Source organism: Xiphias gladius, chromosome 14 (assembly GCF_016859285.1).
Source record: "Xiphias gladius isolate SHS-SW01 ecotype Sanya breed wild chromosome 14, ASM1685928v1, whole genome shotgun sequence".
Taxonomy (NCBI): domain Eukaryota; kingdom Metazoa; phylum Chordata; class Actinopteri; order Istiophoriformes; family Xiphiidae; genus Xiphias; species Xiphias gladius.
The window spans coordinates 23,499,813-23,516,632 of record NC_053413.1 but is presented as its reverse complement, the minus strand read 5'-3'; the positions used below and the strand labels follow the sequence as shown (position 1 = coordinate 23,516,632).

At 43.2% G+C, this 16,820-nt stretch overlaps 2 protein-coding genes across 2 annotated transcripts in view; both read left to right on the top strand.

Moving 5' to 3' along the window:
* Positions 1-679: 679 nt before the first annotated feature.
* On the top strand, positions 680-9,295 carry LOC120799352 (ETS translocation variant 3-like protein). The gene is made up of 6 exons (XM_040144464.1): positions 680-759; positions 4,215-4,272; positions 4,988-5,219; positions 5,596-5,716; positions 6,592-6,682; positions 8,854-9,295. The coding sequence occupies exons 2-6, from the start codon at positions 4,215-4,217 to the stop codon at positions 9,174-9,176; spliced, it is 825 nt and encodes a 274-aa protein (XP_040000398.1). The 5' UTR covers positions 680-759; the 3' UTR covers positions 9,177-9,295.
* Positions 9,296-10,324: 1,029 nt separating this feature from the next.
* lig1 (ligase I, DNA, ATP-dependent) overlaps positions 10,325-16,820 on the top strand; it is a 48,711-nt gene continuing 42,215 nt past the window's right edge. Inside the window, 5 exon segments of the mRNA XM_040144478.1 lie at positions 10,325-10,498; positions 11,186-11,254; positions 12,186-12,369; positions 14,148-14,310; positions 15,973-16,110. Of these exon segments, the coding sequence (XP_040000412.1) occupies positions 10,482-10,498; positions 11,186-11,254; positions 12,186-12,369; positions 14,148-14,310; positions 15,973-16,110 (571 nt within the window). The 5' untranslated portion in view covers positions 10,325-10,481.

Sequence of the window (16,820 nt, the reverse complement as noted above, 5' to 3'; positions counted from 1 at the left end):
GCTCACAAACAACTCCCAGTGAGCGTCCCATGTAGGGCTACAGGTAAGGTAAATAAGGTTTCTTTGGATTAATTGATTCATTGCTTGGTCAGATTTCCTAGAGTCAAAGTCCATGTCATTGCTCCCCCAAATATTCAATATACAGTCCTATAAAACAAGGAAAAGCAGCGAATTCTCAAATCGTGGATTAATCGATTAGTTGATTGAAAATTGATCAGTCAGCAGCTAGTTTGATTATCGATTCACTGGTACAGTCATTTTTCAAGCGAAAATGCCATATATTCTCTCATTTGATGTCTTAATTGAGAAAATTCATCAATAATGAATGTAACTGTGAGTTGCGGCCCTTGAATATTATCAAAAATTCCAGTTGATTTAATTTTATGTAGATAAATTAGTTAATGCTTTAAGCACAAGGAATAAAGTTTGGGGGATTTTTGGCTTGTGTCGATGCACCGTGAATTATGTTGAGAAGCAGAAGTATTTTCCTCAAAAACAGATCAATGTAATCAGCATAAGATCTTTTAGTTTTGACTTAGTCTCCCTAATTCTGCGATGGGGGGGTGGGTGTTATAGGAGAGGGGAAAGAGTGGAAAGAGGGGGATGGGAGAGAGTGTGTGGTCGGGGGTGAGATGAGATAGAGGGTTTAAGATTCGGTCCATCCATCCTTCAGTCCTCCCAGACTTGAGGTGGGCCGACAGACAAGCTGGTCATTGTTATTCATCAAACGAAGCCTTTTCCACTCCTGCTCCAATCAAGGTAACAGGACCAATTGAATTATTATTACGCTTACACAGGAGCCTTTAATCAGCCCACTCTTTGTAAGTGAGATGATTGTAAGGAAATTTTTTGTTAGTGATTTTGTTAAATTAGACCTGAACGTCTACTTTTAAAAATAACCTCTGTTGACCCCTTGTGCTTGACTGGCATAATGATTTCAACTTTTTTTTTTTCTTTTCATTTAGCATTCAGTGTTATTCTGGCTATCATTAGATTGATGGTGCACTTATATTTGCATGTTTAGACACTTAGCTGATGCTCTTATGCAATAAAATTAGCTTTAATTTGTAGTTAAGCAACAAAACAACCAATTAAAAGGAAAGGGAGGAATACGCATATCAGAGCCCGACACTACTGTTTTTCTTTACACTCCTACTGGAGCATGAATGTATTTCTATCCTTGTCTTATGTTTTAATTTGTTATCTGTTTATGTCTTTTGAAAAAAGAGCATTTGGAATTTGTTTTTTATCTAAATGATGCCCTATAAGTAAAATGCCTTGGCTCAGCTTTCCCGGTTTCCAAATAATGTCCCTGTGACCCTGCGGTGATCATGTGTGAGTGTAGGGCTGCACGTGAGAATGAAATAAAATAAGAGCTAAATGGGAGACATCATTTTTTTTTTTTTTCTTTTTTTCTTTTTTTTTTCTCCAAGATAATAGGATACAGCAGCTTGTGAAAGAGGGCTTATAGAAAGGGAGACATAATTCAGTGGGGGAGAAGGGCTATATGAAGTACTTCTTGAAGAGATGAGTTCTCAGCCTTCCGGGGAAGATGGAGGGTGTCACTGCTGCTTTGAATTGCGTGGCAAGGTCATTGCGTCTATGTATGGGATGAAGTAGCAGAAAAATATCCCATCCATCCATTTTCTGCCAGGGTCTGGTCGCCCAGACTTCCCTCTCCCCAGCAATCTTTTCCAGCTCCTCCTGGGGGAGCCTGAGGGGTTCCCAAGCCAGATGACATATATAGTATCTGGAGCATGTTCTGGGTCTACCCCAGGGTCTCTTACCAGTTGGACGTGCTCAGAAGACCTCCAGTGGAAGTTGCCCAGCCTCCCTGCAGAGGAAAGTAATTTCAGCCACTTGTACCCGCGATCTCGTTCTTTTGGTCACCAGCCCAAACTCATGAACATAGGTGAGGGTCGGATCATAGACGGACTGGTAAATCAAAAGCTCTGCTTTCTGGCTCAGCTCCTGCTTCACCGCAATGGTCCAGTATAAAGCCCGCTTTACTGCTGATGCCGCACCAATCCGCCAAGACCCCAATATACTTAAACTCCTTTACTTGGGGCAGAAACTCCAACCCAACCCGAAGGGAGCAATGTACAATTTTCCGGCAGAGAACCATGGCCTCCGACTTGGAGGTGCTGACTCTCATCCCAGCCGCTTCACACTCCGCTGCAAACCGCCCCAGTGCATGCTGAACGTCATGGTAAGATGAAGCCAACAGAACCACATCAGCTGCAAATAGCAAAGATGCAATTCTGAGGCCCCCAAACCAGACATTCCCCTCCTTCCGTCTGCGCCTTGAAATCCTGTCCATGAAAATCACAAACAGGATTAGATACAAGACACGACCCTGGCAGAGGCCAACATCCATCAGAAATGTGTTTGACATCCTGCTGAGAGTACAGATAATTCTCAATAATTTAAGCACACCTTCCAGTCCCCCTTTTTAAAAAGGGGAACCACCATTCTGGTCTGCCAGTCCACAGGCACTGTCCCCAACCTCCATGCAACACTGAAGAGGCGTATCAGCCAAGACAGCGCAATAGTGCATCTCAGGGTCTCATCAGAATCTCATCGTCTCCTGGCACTTTGCCACTGAGGAGCTTCTTAACTTGCTCAGAGACATCTGCCAAAGATATGAATGAGTCTTCAAACTCTTGCTCCTCCTCAGAGGACATGTTGGTTGGGTTCAGAAGTTCCTCAAAGAGTTCCTTCCACCGCTGATGATATCCCCAGTCAGCAGTTCTCCTCCCCTGCTGAAAACAGCTTGGACCAAGCCCTGCTTTCCCTTCCTGAGATGCCGGATGGTTTGCCAGAACTTCCTTGAGGCCAACCCAGAGTCCTTCTCCATGGTCTCCCCAAACTCTTTCCACACTTGAGTTTTGTGTTTGCGACCGCAGCTGCAGCTGCGGCTCTTCTGGCCTGTCAGTACCTGTCTGCTGCTTCAGGAGACCCCAGGGCCAGCCAGGCCCAAAAGGCCTCCTTCTTCAACTTGATGGGCTCCCTCACCACTGGTGTCCACCAGCGGATTCTTGGGTTGATACCATGAAATACACCGAAGGCCTTCCGTCCACAACCCCTAAGGGTGCATAAGCACAAACAACAGTCGGAACCTTCTTCTTAGCAACCTGCAGTCGCACTGAGGTGACCCTCTCATTCTCCAGGGAGAACTCCAACATAGCAGCGCTCAGCTGGGGGCTCATGAGTATCCTCACACCCGCCTGGCACCTCTCACTCTGGGCAGCCCCTCTGGTTGCAGAGCCAGTGCTGTGCATGGAGGTGTGCCCAGCTATATCTAGTTGGTACCACTCCACCTCCTGCATAAACTCCAGCTCCCCTCGCCACCAGAGAGGTAAGCATCCACGTCCCTAGAGCTAGTCTGTGATGCCGACACGCCTAGGGCCCCAACCCAGCCTGGTTGGCCCACAGGGTTGTAGCCCCATTTTATTCATTCAGGCTGTAACCAGCCAGGCCCCATGTTTCAAGGCCTGGCCAGCAGATGCTTGCCTTCGAACTCCCTTCCGAGGTGGTTCCAGAGGGGGGGGCCCAGTTTCCCTGGTCCGGTCGAGGGGAGACACTTCTGAATGTTGCTTTTCATCGAGGTTCTGGCAACTGCTCTTAGTCTGGCCCCTCCCCTGGCACCAATTTGCCCTGGGAGACCCTGCCAGGGGCTAATGCCCCCGAAAACACAGACCCTAGGTTCACCAGGACACAAAACCCCTCCACCACATTAAGGTGATGATTCTCGGAGGGGACATGAATATTTAGAAAATACTAAAAGGTTTCATATATTTTACTTTAATCTCTTTAAAAGTCTCAGATTTGCTCTTATCAGATCAGCCGTTGCATTAGTAAATGTAATTTGAAAGCACATTATGAAATGACAGAGATCTATAAACATTATATTTACTTAGAATTATACTGAAATTGATGCGGTAAACCGTCCCGGGATTGTCTTTGTTATGTGTTTGGATCTGTTATTAAATTAATATGTGTGAAGATGATTAAAAACTTATGAGCAACACTGAGAGCAGAGGCTGCAGCCATCCGTTTTGGTACATCTGTGCTTTGTTATGATGGCTAATTTAACACCAACTGACAGCTACTTAATATTTATTTTCATCATTTTTCTTTTTTTTAATCACTTGTCTGACTTCACTATGATGATGGTCATAGTGATGAAGAAACCAAAAATCGTGTGTTTTCAGATGCAGTGCAGCTGCAGCTCTTCAGCCGGACACCTTTCGTCACCTTACTGGACTAGAAGTAAGACTGCGTGTTTCTCTGCGTGTATGAGCATTCGTCTTGGTTATTTATATGTGTGTGGGTTGGCATTTGCGGGGCAGAATTTTCATTTTTATGTAAGGGTTATTATATATTCATTCTTTGCAGTGTGTGTCTGCCTGTGTCACAGCGGCATGATAAAAATTGATAAAATCGTGACAGACAAAGCAACAATAAGCATGTCATCCCCAACAAATGATGCAGTCTCCAACACTGGGGAGCCATGCCGAGGAGTTTAGTGTGCCGCCCGTGAACTGTAATGTCCCTCTCTACCTGCGTTATGTCTTGTTTGCTGAGTTGCATCATATTTACCATACAGGCACGAGAGTGTTATCGGTCTTCTCATTAAGGCAGAGGACACGTAGGTGTTTTTCCCAAAATGTCAAACTAAACTTCTAAAAAACACCACGACGCAGAGATGCCAAACTGCCTCATACTTCAGCAAAATCCGTTTCGTGGCTTCCTTAGAACATGTATACAACTGACAAACAAATGAATAGATAAACTCACTGGCGGGGACTCTTTATACACCACTTCAACTCGTAACATAAGTATTATGTCGGAAGGTGCGTCTTCCATCCACCAGTTTTTATGCACATTTTTTTAAATTTGAGTGGAAATGCTGGAAAAGTTCAAATACATTTGGATGGAAACCTACTTAGAGTAATTTTCACAATAATTCGTCTTGTCTCTCCAGCAGTGCTGTTCCCCGACTGGGCCTACAAGCCGGCCTGGTCTCCGGGCTCCAGACAGGTACAGCTGTGGCACTTCTTGCTGGAGCTGCTGGGGCGGGGCGAGGGCGGGGCCATCGGCTGGGGAGGGGAGTGGGGCGAGTTCGTCATCCGGGACCCCGAGAGGCTGGCCAGGCTGTGGGGCGAGAGGAAGGGCAAACCCCACATGAACTACGACAAGCTCAGCCGGGCGCTCAGGTAATGCAAAATGCGCCGGTGAAGTCGTTGTATTCACTGTGACGTGCACATGTGTACGATATACACACACACACACACACATATAAACATCTGTGGGTTACGGCACTTTAGCTGCGAATGTGTGAAATCCTCTTTCTCTGTGCAGCTACTCCCTCAGGCTGATGCCGTAAATAAAATGTACTCCGCGCCAACGTATGTTGTCAAATTAATTTTTAAAAATGTAAAATGCAGACAGAAGAAACAAACGCCATTTGGGAAGCACTCTTGTCTAAAGTGCCCCACCGGAATGTGAGTGCATGCCACAGACGTGCACACGCATCCAGTTCAAACAGACGCAGTCGGTGAAGTCTTGACACGGAAAACGTTTTACTTCCAGATACTACTACAACAAACGCATCCTGCACAAAACCAAAGGGAAAAGATTCACCTACAAGTTCAACTTCAGCAAACTCATCCTGGTGAATTATCCAGGATATCCACCGCCGCCCGGCCACCAGGTCATTACCACATCTTTACATCTCATATCATAACTGGAAGGACTTCACTGTGTGGGAAACTGGCTTCTTGCTGATATTACTTTTTATATAAAAGTATAAAATGATTTTTTTATTTTATTTTATTTTTTTAATTTTCAATCCAATCATCCCCTAAACTGGCATTTTTCCAGTTTCCTAAAACATGAGTGTGGTCCTTTAAAAAAAAAGATATATTGCACAAAGCACTGAGAAAAAAAAAACAATTACCTTAGCCCTGTTATTTAATATTTAAAAATAGACCTAGAACTTCAATAGAAACAATTACTTCACCTTTATCATTTAATATGAAATTAACTGACTTTAATAGAAATCATTACTGAAACTTCTCTAAAATCCTTCACAAAGCACCATACTTTGTTTAATTGTATTATTAATGCTGTAGCAGTGGGGATTAGTATAGGGATGTGCTGTGTCTGTTAAGGTAGAGAAGGGCTGTAGAAGTGCAGTCTATTTAAAAATGTACTGTTATTTTTTTTTGCTAATGGAGATCCCAGTTTGGAATAAATGTTTAATATCATATCTTGTAATTAAGTTCTTAACATCTTCAATTTTAAATGAGGCCACCAGCGTGCAAAATTTCAGGAACACCTTCCTGCTAATGAGGTGATTAAAGTCTTAATCATACGTAGTGTTCAAGTGTTTAACTTTCCTGCCCAGTGTCAACTACATCAACTTTCATCTACAGTATATTTAGGAAGTCAAACAATAAGTAACGGTGACCTGGGCTTCTCAATATTTTGTGCACGCGGCGACAGACCGCACTGTACTGAAAGATCCATGTTCCCATTTCAACCACCCTTCCATCTCATCCTCCAACCCCCCCGCCCTTCCCCAAGCTGGTACAGAGCGGCCCTCTTCCCGTCCCGCTCCTCCCGGCTGAGAGTGGCCTTCCTCTGTGTGGAGGAGCAGGGTCACTGATGGACAGAGGTAAGAACACACCCGCCAGAGGTCCCCCTGTCCGAGCAGTGAAAGTGACCGCCAAAGTGAGATCCAGATACTGGATCTAAGAATTAAAGGATTTACTGTTATTCTATATTCTATGGTAACACTTACTTACATCGTTATAATCAGTATATAATCATTTCATAAATGGTTTATAACACACAGCAGTATAATGTAGTGGCAACTATAAGAACACTGTAAGTGTTTATTCATGTTCAGTATTCTTCAACAGTTATATTTTCTCCCGTGAAGCCGCCTTATTTATATTATTACAACTGTGTCATCATCCGTTTACACAACAGCCTCCGGTCGTGGGTGTCCACAGGAGTTATAGTTATTAACAAATACATTAATAATTAATAAACATTTATAACTGCTGTCACCTACTTTACAGTGTGTTACAAACTACATTGTTATTAAATGTTTATATACTGCTTATAAATCCTAAATGGGGGGGGACTTAAAGTAAAGTGTTACCATTTTTCTTATTGTAAACAAATCCCATAAAACACCAAAACCATCAAAGTGACACTTTTCTGTGGCACCAAAGCCAAAGCCCATTGTTTTCCTATTGAAGACTTAAAATTTTTTAAAGGGGCCATGAATGTATAGTTTCATTTTAATAGTAATAATGATGAAATGTATTGATATTGCACTGATTAAAACTAGAGGTCAGTCATACATGCATACAACATGAGAAAAGTGAACCATAAAAAAAAACAAACATATTATCTCATTATTACCTACATATACCAACCTGCATACACACATTAATACAGACACGCAGACACCTTTTTTTTTAAATCACACGTTACTCAAACAGGAGGAGAATTTGTCTTTGGTGGGGACTATTTTCAGCAGCGGAATAATACACATTTGGTATACTTGTGAGTGTTTACAGCAGCAGGATGATGGATCTGGATTCCCGGTAGTGAAGGAACATGTCACCCAGTGCAGAGCAGTGTGGTTCATTCTTTTTTTTTTTGGTTTTGTTTTTTGGACAAGAATGAAGCTTCCATGGCACAAGTGAATAAGCTATTTCAGGCATTTGGCTACGCAGACGATACCTCTCAGTCGGATCGGTTCTGGTCTGGTTTCCTAGGATTTACTGAGACTAAGAAAAATATCGAATATTGCCAGCCTTGTCTTTCTAACCACCTGATTTAGTGTCTTTCATTTATTTAGCTTTTCATCTACCTTTGCTATTAAAATACAGGGGGGGAGAACAAAGTCACTTTTCAATTCTCCATCCTCCTCACATTCACTCCACCTGTCCTCGCATAACTCGCATTTATTTGCTCGTACGCTGCAGATTTTCTAAACTTCTGACGTTTCTCTCAGTGGAGGTCGCAAGGGTAACGGCATCTTCTACAATTTCATGCATTGAAAGGTGACACGAGATGTCAGCGAGGGGAATTTGACGCAAGCAAAGAGTTCGCTCTTGACCTTGGAGACACATTTTTGGTGGTTCTCAGAATGAATAAATCCAAAAAACAAAAAAAAAATTGTAATACTGCAGGTTTATTAGTCAGAGTTTTTTGATTTATTGGTTGGAGTCCTGCTACAATTATGCTGTCTGTTTTTTTTTTTATTGAAATGGAATAAAAGAAATAGAACTTTGATAGAAAATAAATAACATTAGCTTGTCTTTGACAAAAACATCTTAATTCAGTGTCCACTTATTAGCTTTTTTTGGATCTTCCTAGAATCTCGTGGTCTTCCTGTGCATACCCTTTAGTGTGATCAGTTGCCATGAAGATGTCTCAGGTTAAAGCTCAGCAAAAAGCTTGTAAGAGGTCCTTGAGTTATGGTTGTTTTTTTTTTTTGAGGTCAAGAATGTGCCTTAACACTCCTTTTTTCCTTTTCTTTTATGATATTATATTCTCTTATGTATTTTATTCATATTTAATTTATACATTTTATTATATATATATATATATACATTTTGTGATGCTGCATCAAGGTTTTTCATTTTGCTCTGAGTGACTTCAACTTGATTTGAGGCTCGTTCAATGCTTCAGGCTCCTGAAAATGTCTCCGTGCTCTTGTCGCCTTTTCCACGCGTCCTCAGCGGGCGTCATGGGGACATCCTGAAGAAACTCCTCCACAGCTTGCGATTGACGTGGCTCTCTCTCTCTCTCTCTGTTCCCCGACAGCGGTTCAGCCTGTGCCTCACCCCTTCTTGCTCCCGTGCTGCCTCCCCAAGCCCATCCCGACGCCCCGGGCGCTCCACGGCCCCTTCCCCTTCATCTCTGCCCCCGCGCGTCCGGGGGCCAACCCGAGGGAGCCGAGGGAGTCGGGCCTCCCGCCTCTCGCCTCGGCCCTCCGAGTCAGCGCCCACGGCTGGCCGCACAGGAGCCCCGCGGGGTGGGACCTGAACCGCATCCGTCGGAGCCTGTTCGGTGGAGAGAGGCCGACGGAAATTCAGGGAGATGAGGGGAGGATGGGCTGTGACACACACATGGGGGAGAGGGAGTGAAGAAGAGGGACAAACTACAACAGATAGACGGTTTCCCTCCTCAAATCTCTCAAATACACACCTTTTTGTGTCCTTTTGAGCTCATTGTAGAGTAGTTTATCATTCACCTCTCTCATTTAAAATACCCATACTTTGTATTTATTGAGTTGGACAGTGTTGTGGTTTTTTTTTTTGTTTTTTTCTTTTTTTGACTAGAAATATTGAGAAACCCCGCTTTTCTTCTGTCAGCACTCCGCGCCACAGTAGGGGAATTGCACTTGTAAACAATTAACAGCGTGGCACTTGTGTGTGAGTAAATAAAGCAGTGCACTCGACGTACATTATTCAGCTGTTTGTCTTGCATTTCGCCCCCCTCCACGCCGGGCTTCGTGAAAAAGGTAAGAGCTGCATAAATGATGCATTCGAACGGGCGCTGCGAAACTCACAGGAACGGAGCCGTCTCGCCTCCCCTGCAGCATCAGGACCGGGAGTGCGGGGTGCCGCGGGGTACCACGCCGACACGGCAGGGGGCGCTAGCGGCAGCTTTTGACGTCCCGCAAAAGAAAAAAAAATTTTTTTTTCACGGCGCAGCTTTTCCACCGGAGTCGCCGCTGAGACTGTGCTAAATAAATAAATAAGTAGATAGGAGGAGCCACTCCGAGCGGTTTTCGGGAACCATCGTCCTGAGTCAACTCACTCGGGGAGCTGTGAAATTAGGTTTTACCATTGCAAATGTTTGCTTTTTAAGACATGTTTGTTCACATACACCTTACTATCACACTTGACCTCCATTTTCACTCTCCATAATAATGGTATGGTACACAGCCTATATTGTTTTTGCTGATTTCTTATGCTATTTTGCACTATCATATAATGATATATCAGAACACCTTAATTTTAAAGATAGTTTCTCTTGAGGTTTTGCGTGTTTTTACAGTTCTTAAGCTATTTGAACAATTATGTCAGGGACGACGCGTTTTGCCTTTTCTACCATTTTGCTTTGCATTAGTGTTTAAACCCGTGCCAAGCCCGTCTGGCCGCAGCAGGCTTGAGCAAATCTGGTCCAGGGAAAAGCACACACTGCGCGCATCTCCGTGGCCGAAAACGGGGCGAGATTTTTTTTTTTTTTTTTTAGCTCGCGAGTGAGTCCTCTTCGCTTGTCGCAATCTTCGGCTGCGATGTCACTTTTGGCGCCGAATATTCCAACTGTTTTGTCATCCTGCAGCGCGGGACTTCGCGTTTTCGTACGTGGATGCCCGACCCGTGCCGCCGGTGAACTCTTAGACCCAGTTCGTTATCGGGGTGAAGGGAGAGTTTGAGGACAACATGCAGCGGAGCATCGCGTAAGTAAAGCAGCCGCAGCCGGTGGAAAAAAAAAAGGCTTGTGTTCAGCCCGCTAGGAAGTAGGGGTTAGCCGGGCGACGCCTGAACCCGCATTAGCATCGACTAACCAAGCTAACTGCGTGGTAAGTTATGCTTAGGGGTCTTTAAAGTGCCTACAAGGGGGCTTAGCCTGTAAAGCGTAGCCGAGTTTGACTGTTAACTCCATTGCCCGTAAGTTAGCATTAGCATAAATGAGTCCTTCACCGGCTGTTTTGGTGAGATGCTTCATTTTATTTTATTTTATTTTATTTTTGGATCCGACAGTGAAGACAGACCCAACTCTCTGTGAGATTGAAGTCCAGGCGGAACAAACCCCAGCTATGTCGGCGGGCGAAACTCGATTTGTTTCGGTTAAAAAAGAAAAAGCCCAGGTTTTAGAGCAGCCTGTGTGATCAAAGCAGCTAGCCTAACCTTCCGTGTGCGCAGGTCTCGCTAGGTTGCCCAACTATGATTTTTACCGCCAGCTGCTCATTTTCAGGAGCCCACCGCTGCTTTGAACCGGCTGCGCTGCAGTCTGCCAACTGAGTCCGGCTTATCGGAGTTCAACTTAACTTCTGTTGTCTCTCTGGCCGGTCAAGCTTGCCCAACGCCGATCAGGCCATTGACTGTTTAATCTGTCTGCGACTGCTTGTCCTCTTCCCCCTCAGATCCTTCTTTCAGCCCAAGAGCAAAGACAAGGATTTTCAGAAGAAAACCACAGATGAACCAGTGAAAAAGTAAGATTGTCTTACTTTCTTTTTTTATTTATTTTATTTCAAATCACACAGCACGGGAGGTATTTGCTCTATGAAAGGGTTTACTCTACCCGTCTGATGGGGGGAAAAACGCACAGACCTCCTCCATCTTTTAACTACAAAACATCTGGGACTGTAGGAGAAAACCACGTCCGCTTACAGTGAATTTGCAGCCGCTGTCCCACACAAGTTTGGAAAACGCCGACACGGAGGACGGAATCCACTGATTAAAGTTCATTACTGTTTTGTCTATACTTTCTATTTTTCTGAAGGAATATCCCCGCTTATTACAGCTGTCGGATTGGCAAAAACAAGAGTTATCATTGTCCATACAAATACTCAAAATACCTGCATTTGATCCAAGACAGAAATGTTAATTGAGATTGGCCGATACGGTTGGCAGGACACTGAGTGTTGGTTCAGACATAAGCAAACCATATCACTGCATCAGCTAATTTTGCCAAACACGTTTTTGGGTACTGAAACCCAACTGACAGTTTGGGTATGCAGTTTGGGTTATCTCTAAATCCCTCAGAATCTGAGATCTCTGATGCCCAGCAAAACTTTTTTGTGTCCGGTAGTTATTAGCAAAAGACACGATGAAAGGAGATAACTTCAGTTTCCCGTCTCTGAGCTGCTTTGATGATAACTTGCTCATTATCGCCCACACTGCACCATCTTTAAAGTATGTCTTAAAACTCACATTAATACACTTATTAATATCCCTCCCTTGATGTTATGTCTCAGTTGTTTTCTCTTTATTGCTTTTTCTATTGACTTTATCCTTCTTTTTAAAATCGGTAATATAGCACCTCGTGGCTGTACTTTTGCACACAGCCATATAAATAAGGCTTATGGCTTTATTTATTTGAATTGCGTGATGTCTTAACAGTCCGCCTGTGCTCATCTCCAGACCAGTTAAGAGCCCTCTCAAGGTGCAGAACGGTGTCCCGGAGGCAGATTCACCCATCAAGAAGGTCGCCAAGCGCAGCCGTCAAATCCTGGACAGCGACGACGACGACGAGGCACCAGCTGTTAAAGAGCAAGTCGCCACCAAGGGACAAGGAGAGAAAGAAGCCCCCGTTAAAACAGAAAAGGTAGAAGAGCACCTTGCACATTCTAATTCAAGGCATCAACTGGAGTTTCTCGGTGGTGTTGGTGCAAAAGCAAATTGACATTTTTGACGGGACGTCATTGTGTTAAGAACCAAAGCAAACGCACTTGATGAAACGAATGCTTGATGTTACAATTGAAAAAGATGAATTACCAGTGGGCTTCCTTTTGCCTCGCACAACGTGGAAGTTACCGAAGCAGCGAAACGCTGCTTGATCCACCAAACGCTCCAAAGCCCCGTTGCAACCTGCGCAAGCGGAATCTAGCAAGACCGTTAGAGCTCCTGTAGGCAGCGCCTGTCGTTTATTCAGTGGCGGTGTGGAGGGGGAACCCAGTGTCTAAGAGTAAAAGCTTGTAATTGAATGGGGAAGCACACTGTTCAACGCATTTGTCAATAATCCACATAAATGAAAAGACCTGATTATCAGCTTTGACCGTCGCTCAACCACCTGTTGTTTGATAAACATTTATCTTAACCGACCTGTTAATTTTGTTTGTAATGCGTCGGCAGTGATTCACTATTTGTTCATTCAGGAGAGACGTTGAGACGGACACATAATGTTTGTCAGCGTGACCCACCCTGCGTCACTTTCACATTGCTTACAATGACTGAAATACCTTTCCTGCCAGGAAGCAGTCTAACATCACCGCCCTTGTGCTGCCGGCCTAAAAGCTGCCTCAGCAGAGATGCAGGTGCAGGACAGCAATTAATGTTTTTTTGTTTTTTTTCATCAGTAATTATTCTTTTTGTTATTTTTTTGGAAAAAATTATTGGTTTATAAAATGTAAAACAAAATATGAAAAACTCACAAGCAGAGGTCTCGATGGTTCCAAAAGATTCCCATCAATACAACAATTTGTAATAATATTTGTGTTTATTTTACTCCTAAACACAAATATTATAGGATGTATACTTCTACCGAATCCTAATTTCTGTTTTGTTCGAATTAGCTGAGCTGCGAAGTCTTTGAATGTACCCAGCCTACCCCCTGGTTGGGAATCACTGGTGTGAATGACAGCTTTACTGAGAGACCAGCAGGTTTCTGCTTGTGTCCTTCATCAGAGGTGCCTGGGTTTTGTCCCTTTGAGCGCAGACTACATGACCAACTCTGTAACGGTTACTTATTAATAGTTTAATAATGGTTTTATGGAACTTTTAGTTCCTGCAGTTAAAAACCCTGCAACACATTATATTTACTACTAGAGGGTTGTCTCTGGCGGCCCTCACTAAACGATGCACTTCACTGAACAACAAACTTGTTTCCCCACTGATGGAGGTTTATGTCGTTCTGGGATTCAGTGTCGTTTTCCGGCTCTTTGTAAAATGCTCAGATATTTTGTCTCACAGGCTTTGTTGAGGTTTCTGCTTTTATTTCATTTGCCATCCCATGTGGACAGGTCATTGTTTGTTCATAAACAAATGAATGCTACTTTTTTTTTTTTTTCATTTGCTACAAATTTTAAAAGTGAATAAGCTCAGTTGCCCTGGCAGAAGATGCCGCACTGAGTATGTGTAATATAAACAGTCCACAGTGGTCCAAATCATTTTGTTCTGGACAGCTGGACAACTGTCAGTTCCTGCATTTTCAATATCAGCTGTAGATGGAAATAGTCAAGATGTTGATGTAATTTCCAAAAAAAAAAAAAAGAAATCGCTTCAAATAAAAACGGGGATCAGCTGTAACTCTGGCCGTTAAAGCTTTTGTTTATGCTGCCTCTTTTCACAACGATCGCTAACACTTCTGCTTGTCTTTTTCGGAAGGACGATGTGTTTAAGGCAGTTCCCACCCCCCTGTCTCCACCGCCAGCCCCAGCCACCCCTCTAACACCCGCCACTCCGGCCACCCCGGCCTCTTCAACTTCACCAGGGACCCCCAGCACCCCGAACTCCGTCACTCCGCCTGGAATCGTTAAACGCAAGACTGGTTGGTATCAGATCAGATTTCATTTATTGTTTCATTCTTGATATATATATATTTTTCTTCCTCCCGCCACTCCAGGCTTACACCAGGTCCATGGTTCTCAGCTTTCCTCCAAAGCTGCAGCATTATGAACTCCGACATCAGCTAAGGACTGACAGTTTTTCTTCCTCGAGCCATTTTACATGATTACTTGTTAGCGTCAGCCTAATGGCTCCAGATACTCATTATTTCACAATGAGGGAAAACAAGAGATTTATCACAAACTAAATGCATGAGAAGTTTTTTTTTTTTCACCAGAAACAGCTAAGTACACTTTCCAACCCCTTGTTCCATTTATCTCTTGACTCTCCAGAGGGGTCTGAACCTTTTATACTGACAACCACTTGACTAGATGGTGCTCCACTCTTTGTCATTTATCTCATCTGCTGAACCACGAGTACTCTCTCTCTCTCTCTCTCTCTCTCTCTCGAGCTTGTCATTATTTTCCTGGGTGTATTTACCTTGTGATAATAATTTTACTGCTACATTGTCTTGGGATGTGTTGTTTGCTGACTGGCGTTAATGGAACGAGCAGTACTACAGTAATTGTCTCAGTATTGTAGCTGATTGTCAATGTTTATTTGACTCAGTTTTGGTTTGCAGGCTTTGGTAACTTTCTTTTTAAAAAACAAAAAAAAAACCCCAACATATGTAGCAATTATTTTATAGCTGTAGTCTGCACACGACATCCTGAATATTTCACACACGCAAGATAAGAGTGAAAGAGAGCTGCTGCTGCTTTTCTACCGTAACGTGTTCATTATCCGTAAATTCTAAATTACATGTATGTGCAACTGTCTACATTCAACATACAACGGAACAGCCAAATGACTTTATGTTAAGCCTTTTATATTTTACTTTTTTTTTTTTTTTTTTTTTTTTTAATGTCACACCCGAAATGTAGGATTTTGAATAGAGAATTTAAGCTACTTAGAGCTGCATTTTTGTAGTTTGGAGGATATGTTTTCATTTGGGAAGCACCTCCTTTCTCACTTTGTTTCCCTCATCCTACTTTTGCATCCAGGAAAGCGGCTTGTTCTCTTTTCATCGCCCCATTCTCTTTGTGTTTGGTGATGGCCGTGTTTGCTTTCAGCAGTGGTGCGTTGCCACAGTAAGAGCCCTGCCACCATCACCACTGAATAAAAAAAAAACAAAAAACATCAGATTAAAGTATCGCTCTAATTTGACCAGGAATTGCATTCTTAATGTCCTGGGTTAATGCTTTCATTATAATATCGAACAGAAAAACAGCAGTACTGCCTGTGCTAGAACCTTAACAAGGATCAACATAGAGGCAGATGTGGAACCTAAACAAAAATTACCCTTGATCACCACTGCTGCATAAAATTACAGAGGAAATTGCACTGGAACTATAAGATGCTGTGCTGCATAATATCTGTCAGGATGGAATTAGTGTTTTCATTAGCAAAGTACGTATCTGTGATTCTCTTTTTTTTTTTTTTTTCCCCCGTTGCCCTACATCTGCAGTAAGAGCGTAGACCCATGTTGTTTTCATCCCCACATTCTTTCTGTTTGATCATGCCATGATTTCAGTCGGGATGCCTCTCACTTCTTTTTATTTATTTATTTATTTTTTAAATTTAATGCTTCTCCTGATGTGCGCAGCGAGGAAGATGTTCCCCAAGAGGAAGCTTGATGAGAGCAGGAGCGACAGCGAGAGTCACAAAGAGGAGGCCGAGGCCAAGGAGGAGGAGGGTCGGCAAAATAAACGTCCCCGTGTTGAGACCACTGCCAGCAGTGCAGGTACGCCTTCGCCTCTGCGATGACAGAATGGAAAATTAACTGGTGCCTGTCAAGCTGTTGGAAAGTTGCACAAATACCTTCGATACATGGTAAAAAAAAAAAACAAAGCGGGGGAAAAAAAAAAAAAAAAAAAAACAAAAACATCAGATTAAGAAATAAGCTCTAATTTGACCAGGAATTGCATTCTTAATGTCCTGGGTTAATGCTTTCATTATAATATCGAACAGAAAAACAGCAGTATTACTGCCTGTGCTAGAACCTTAACAAGGATCAACATAAGGGCAGATGTGGAACCCTAAACAAAAATTACCTGATCACCACTGCTGCATAAAATTACAGAGAAATTGCACTGGAACTATAAGATGCTGTGCTGCATAATATCTGTCAGGATGGAATTAGTGTTTTTCATTAACCGTCCCGTATCTGTGATTCTCTTTTTTTTTCTTTTTTTCCCCGTTGCCTACATCTGCAGTAGGCGTAGACCCATGTTGTTTTCATCCCCACATTCTTTTCTGTTTGATCATGCCATGATGATTTCAGTCGGGATGCCTCTCACTTCTTTTTATTTATTTATTTATTTTTTTAAATTTAATGCTTCTCTCTGATGTGCTTAGCTGAGGAAGATGTTCCCCCAGAGGAAGCTTGATGAGAGCAGGAGGCGACAGAGTCACAAAGAAGAGGCCGAGGCCAAGGAGGAGGAGGAGTCCCGG

Bases quoted from the DNA above. Each gene is read 5' to 3' on its own strand.
- LOC120799352 (XM_040144464.1), top strand. From the start codon at position 4,215: ATGCAGTGCAGCTGCAGCTCTTCAGCCGGACACCTTTCGTCACCTTAC. The intron at 5,220-5,595 runs GTAATGCAAAAT...TTTTACTTCCAG, and splicing joins AAGCTCAGCCGGGCGCTCAG to ATACTACTACAACAAACGCA. The intron at 5,717-6,591 runs GTCATTACCACA...CCCTTCCCCAAG, and splicing joins CACCGCCGCCCGGCCACCAG to CTGGTACAGAGCGGCCCTCT.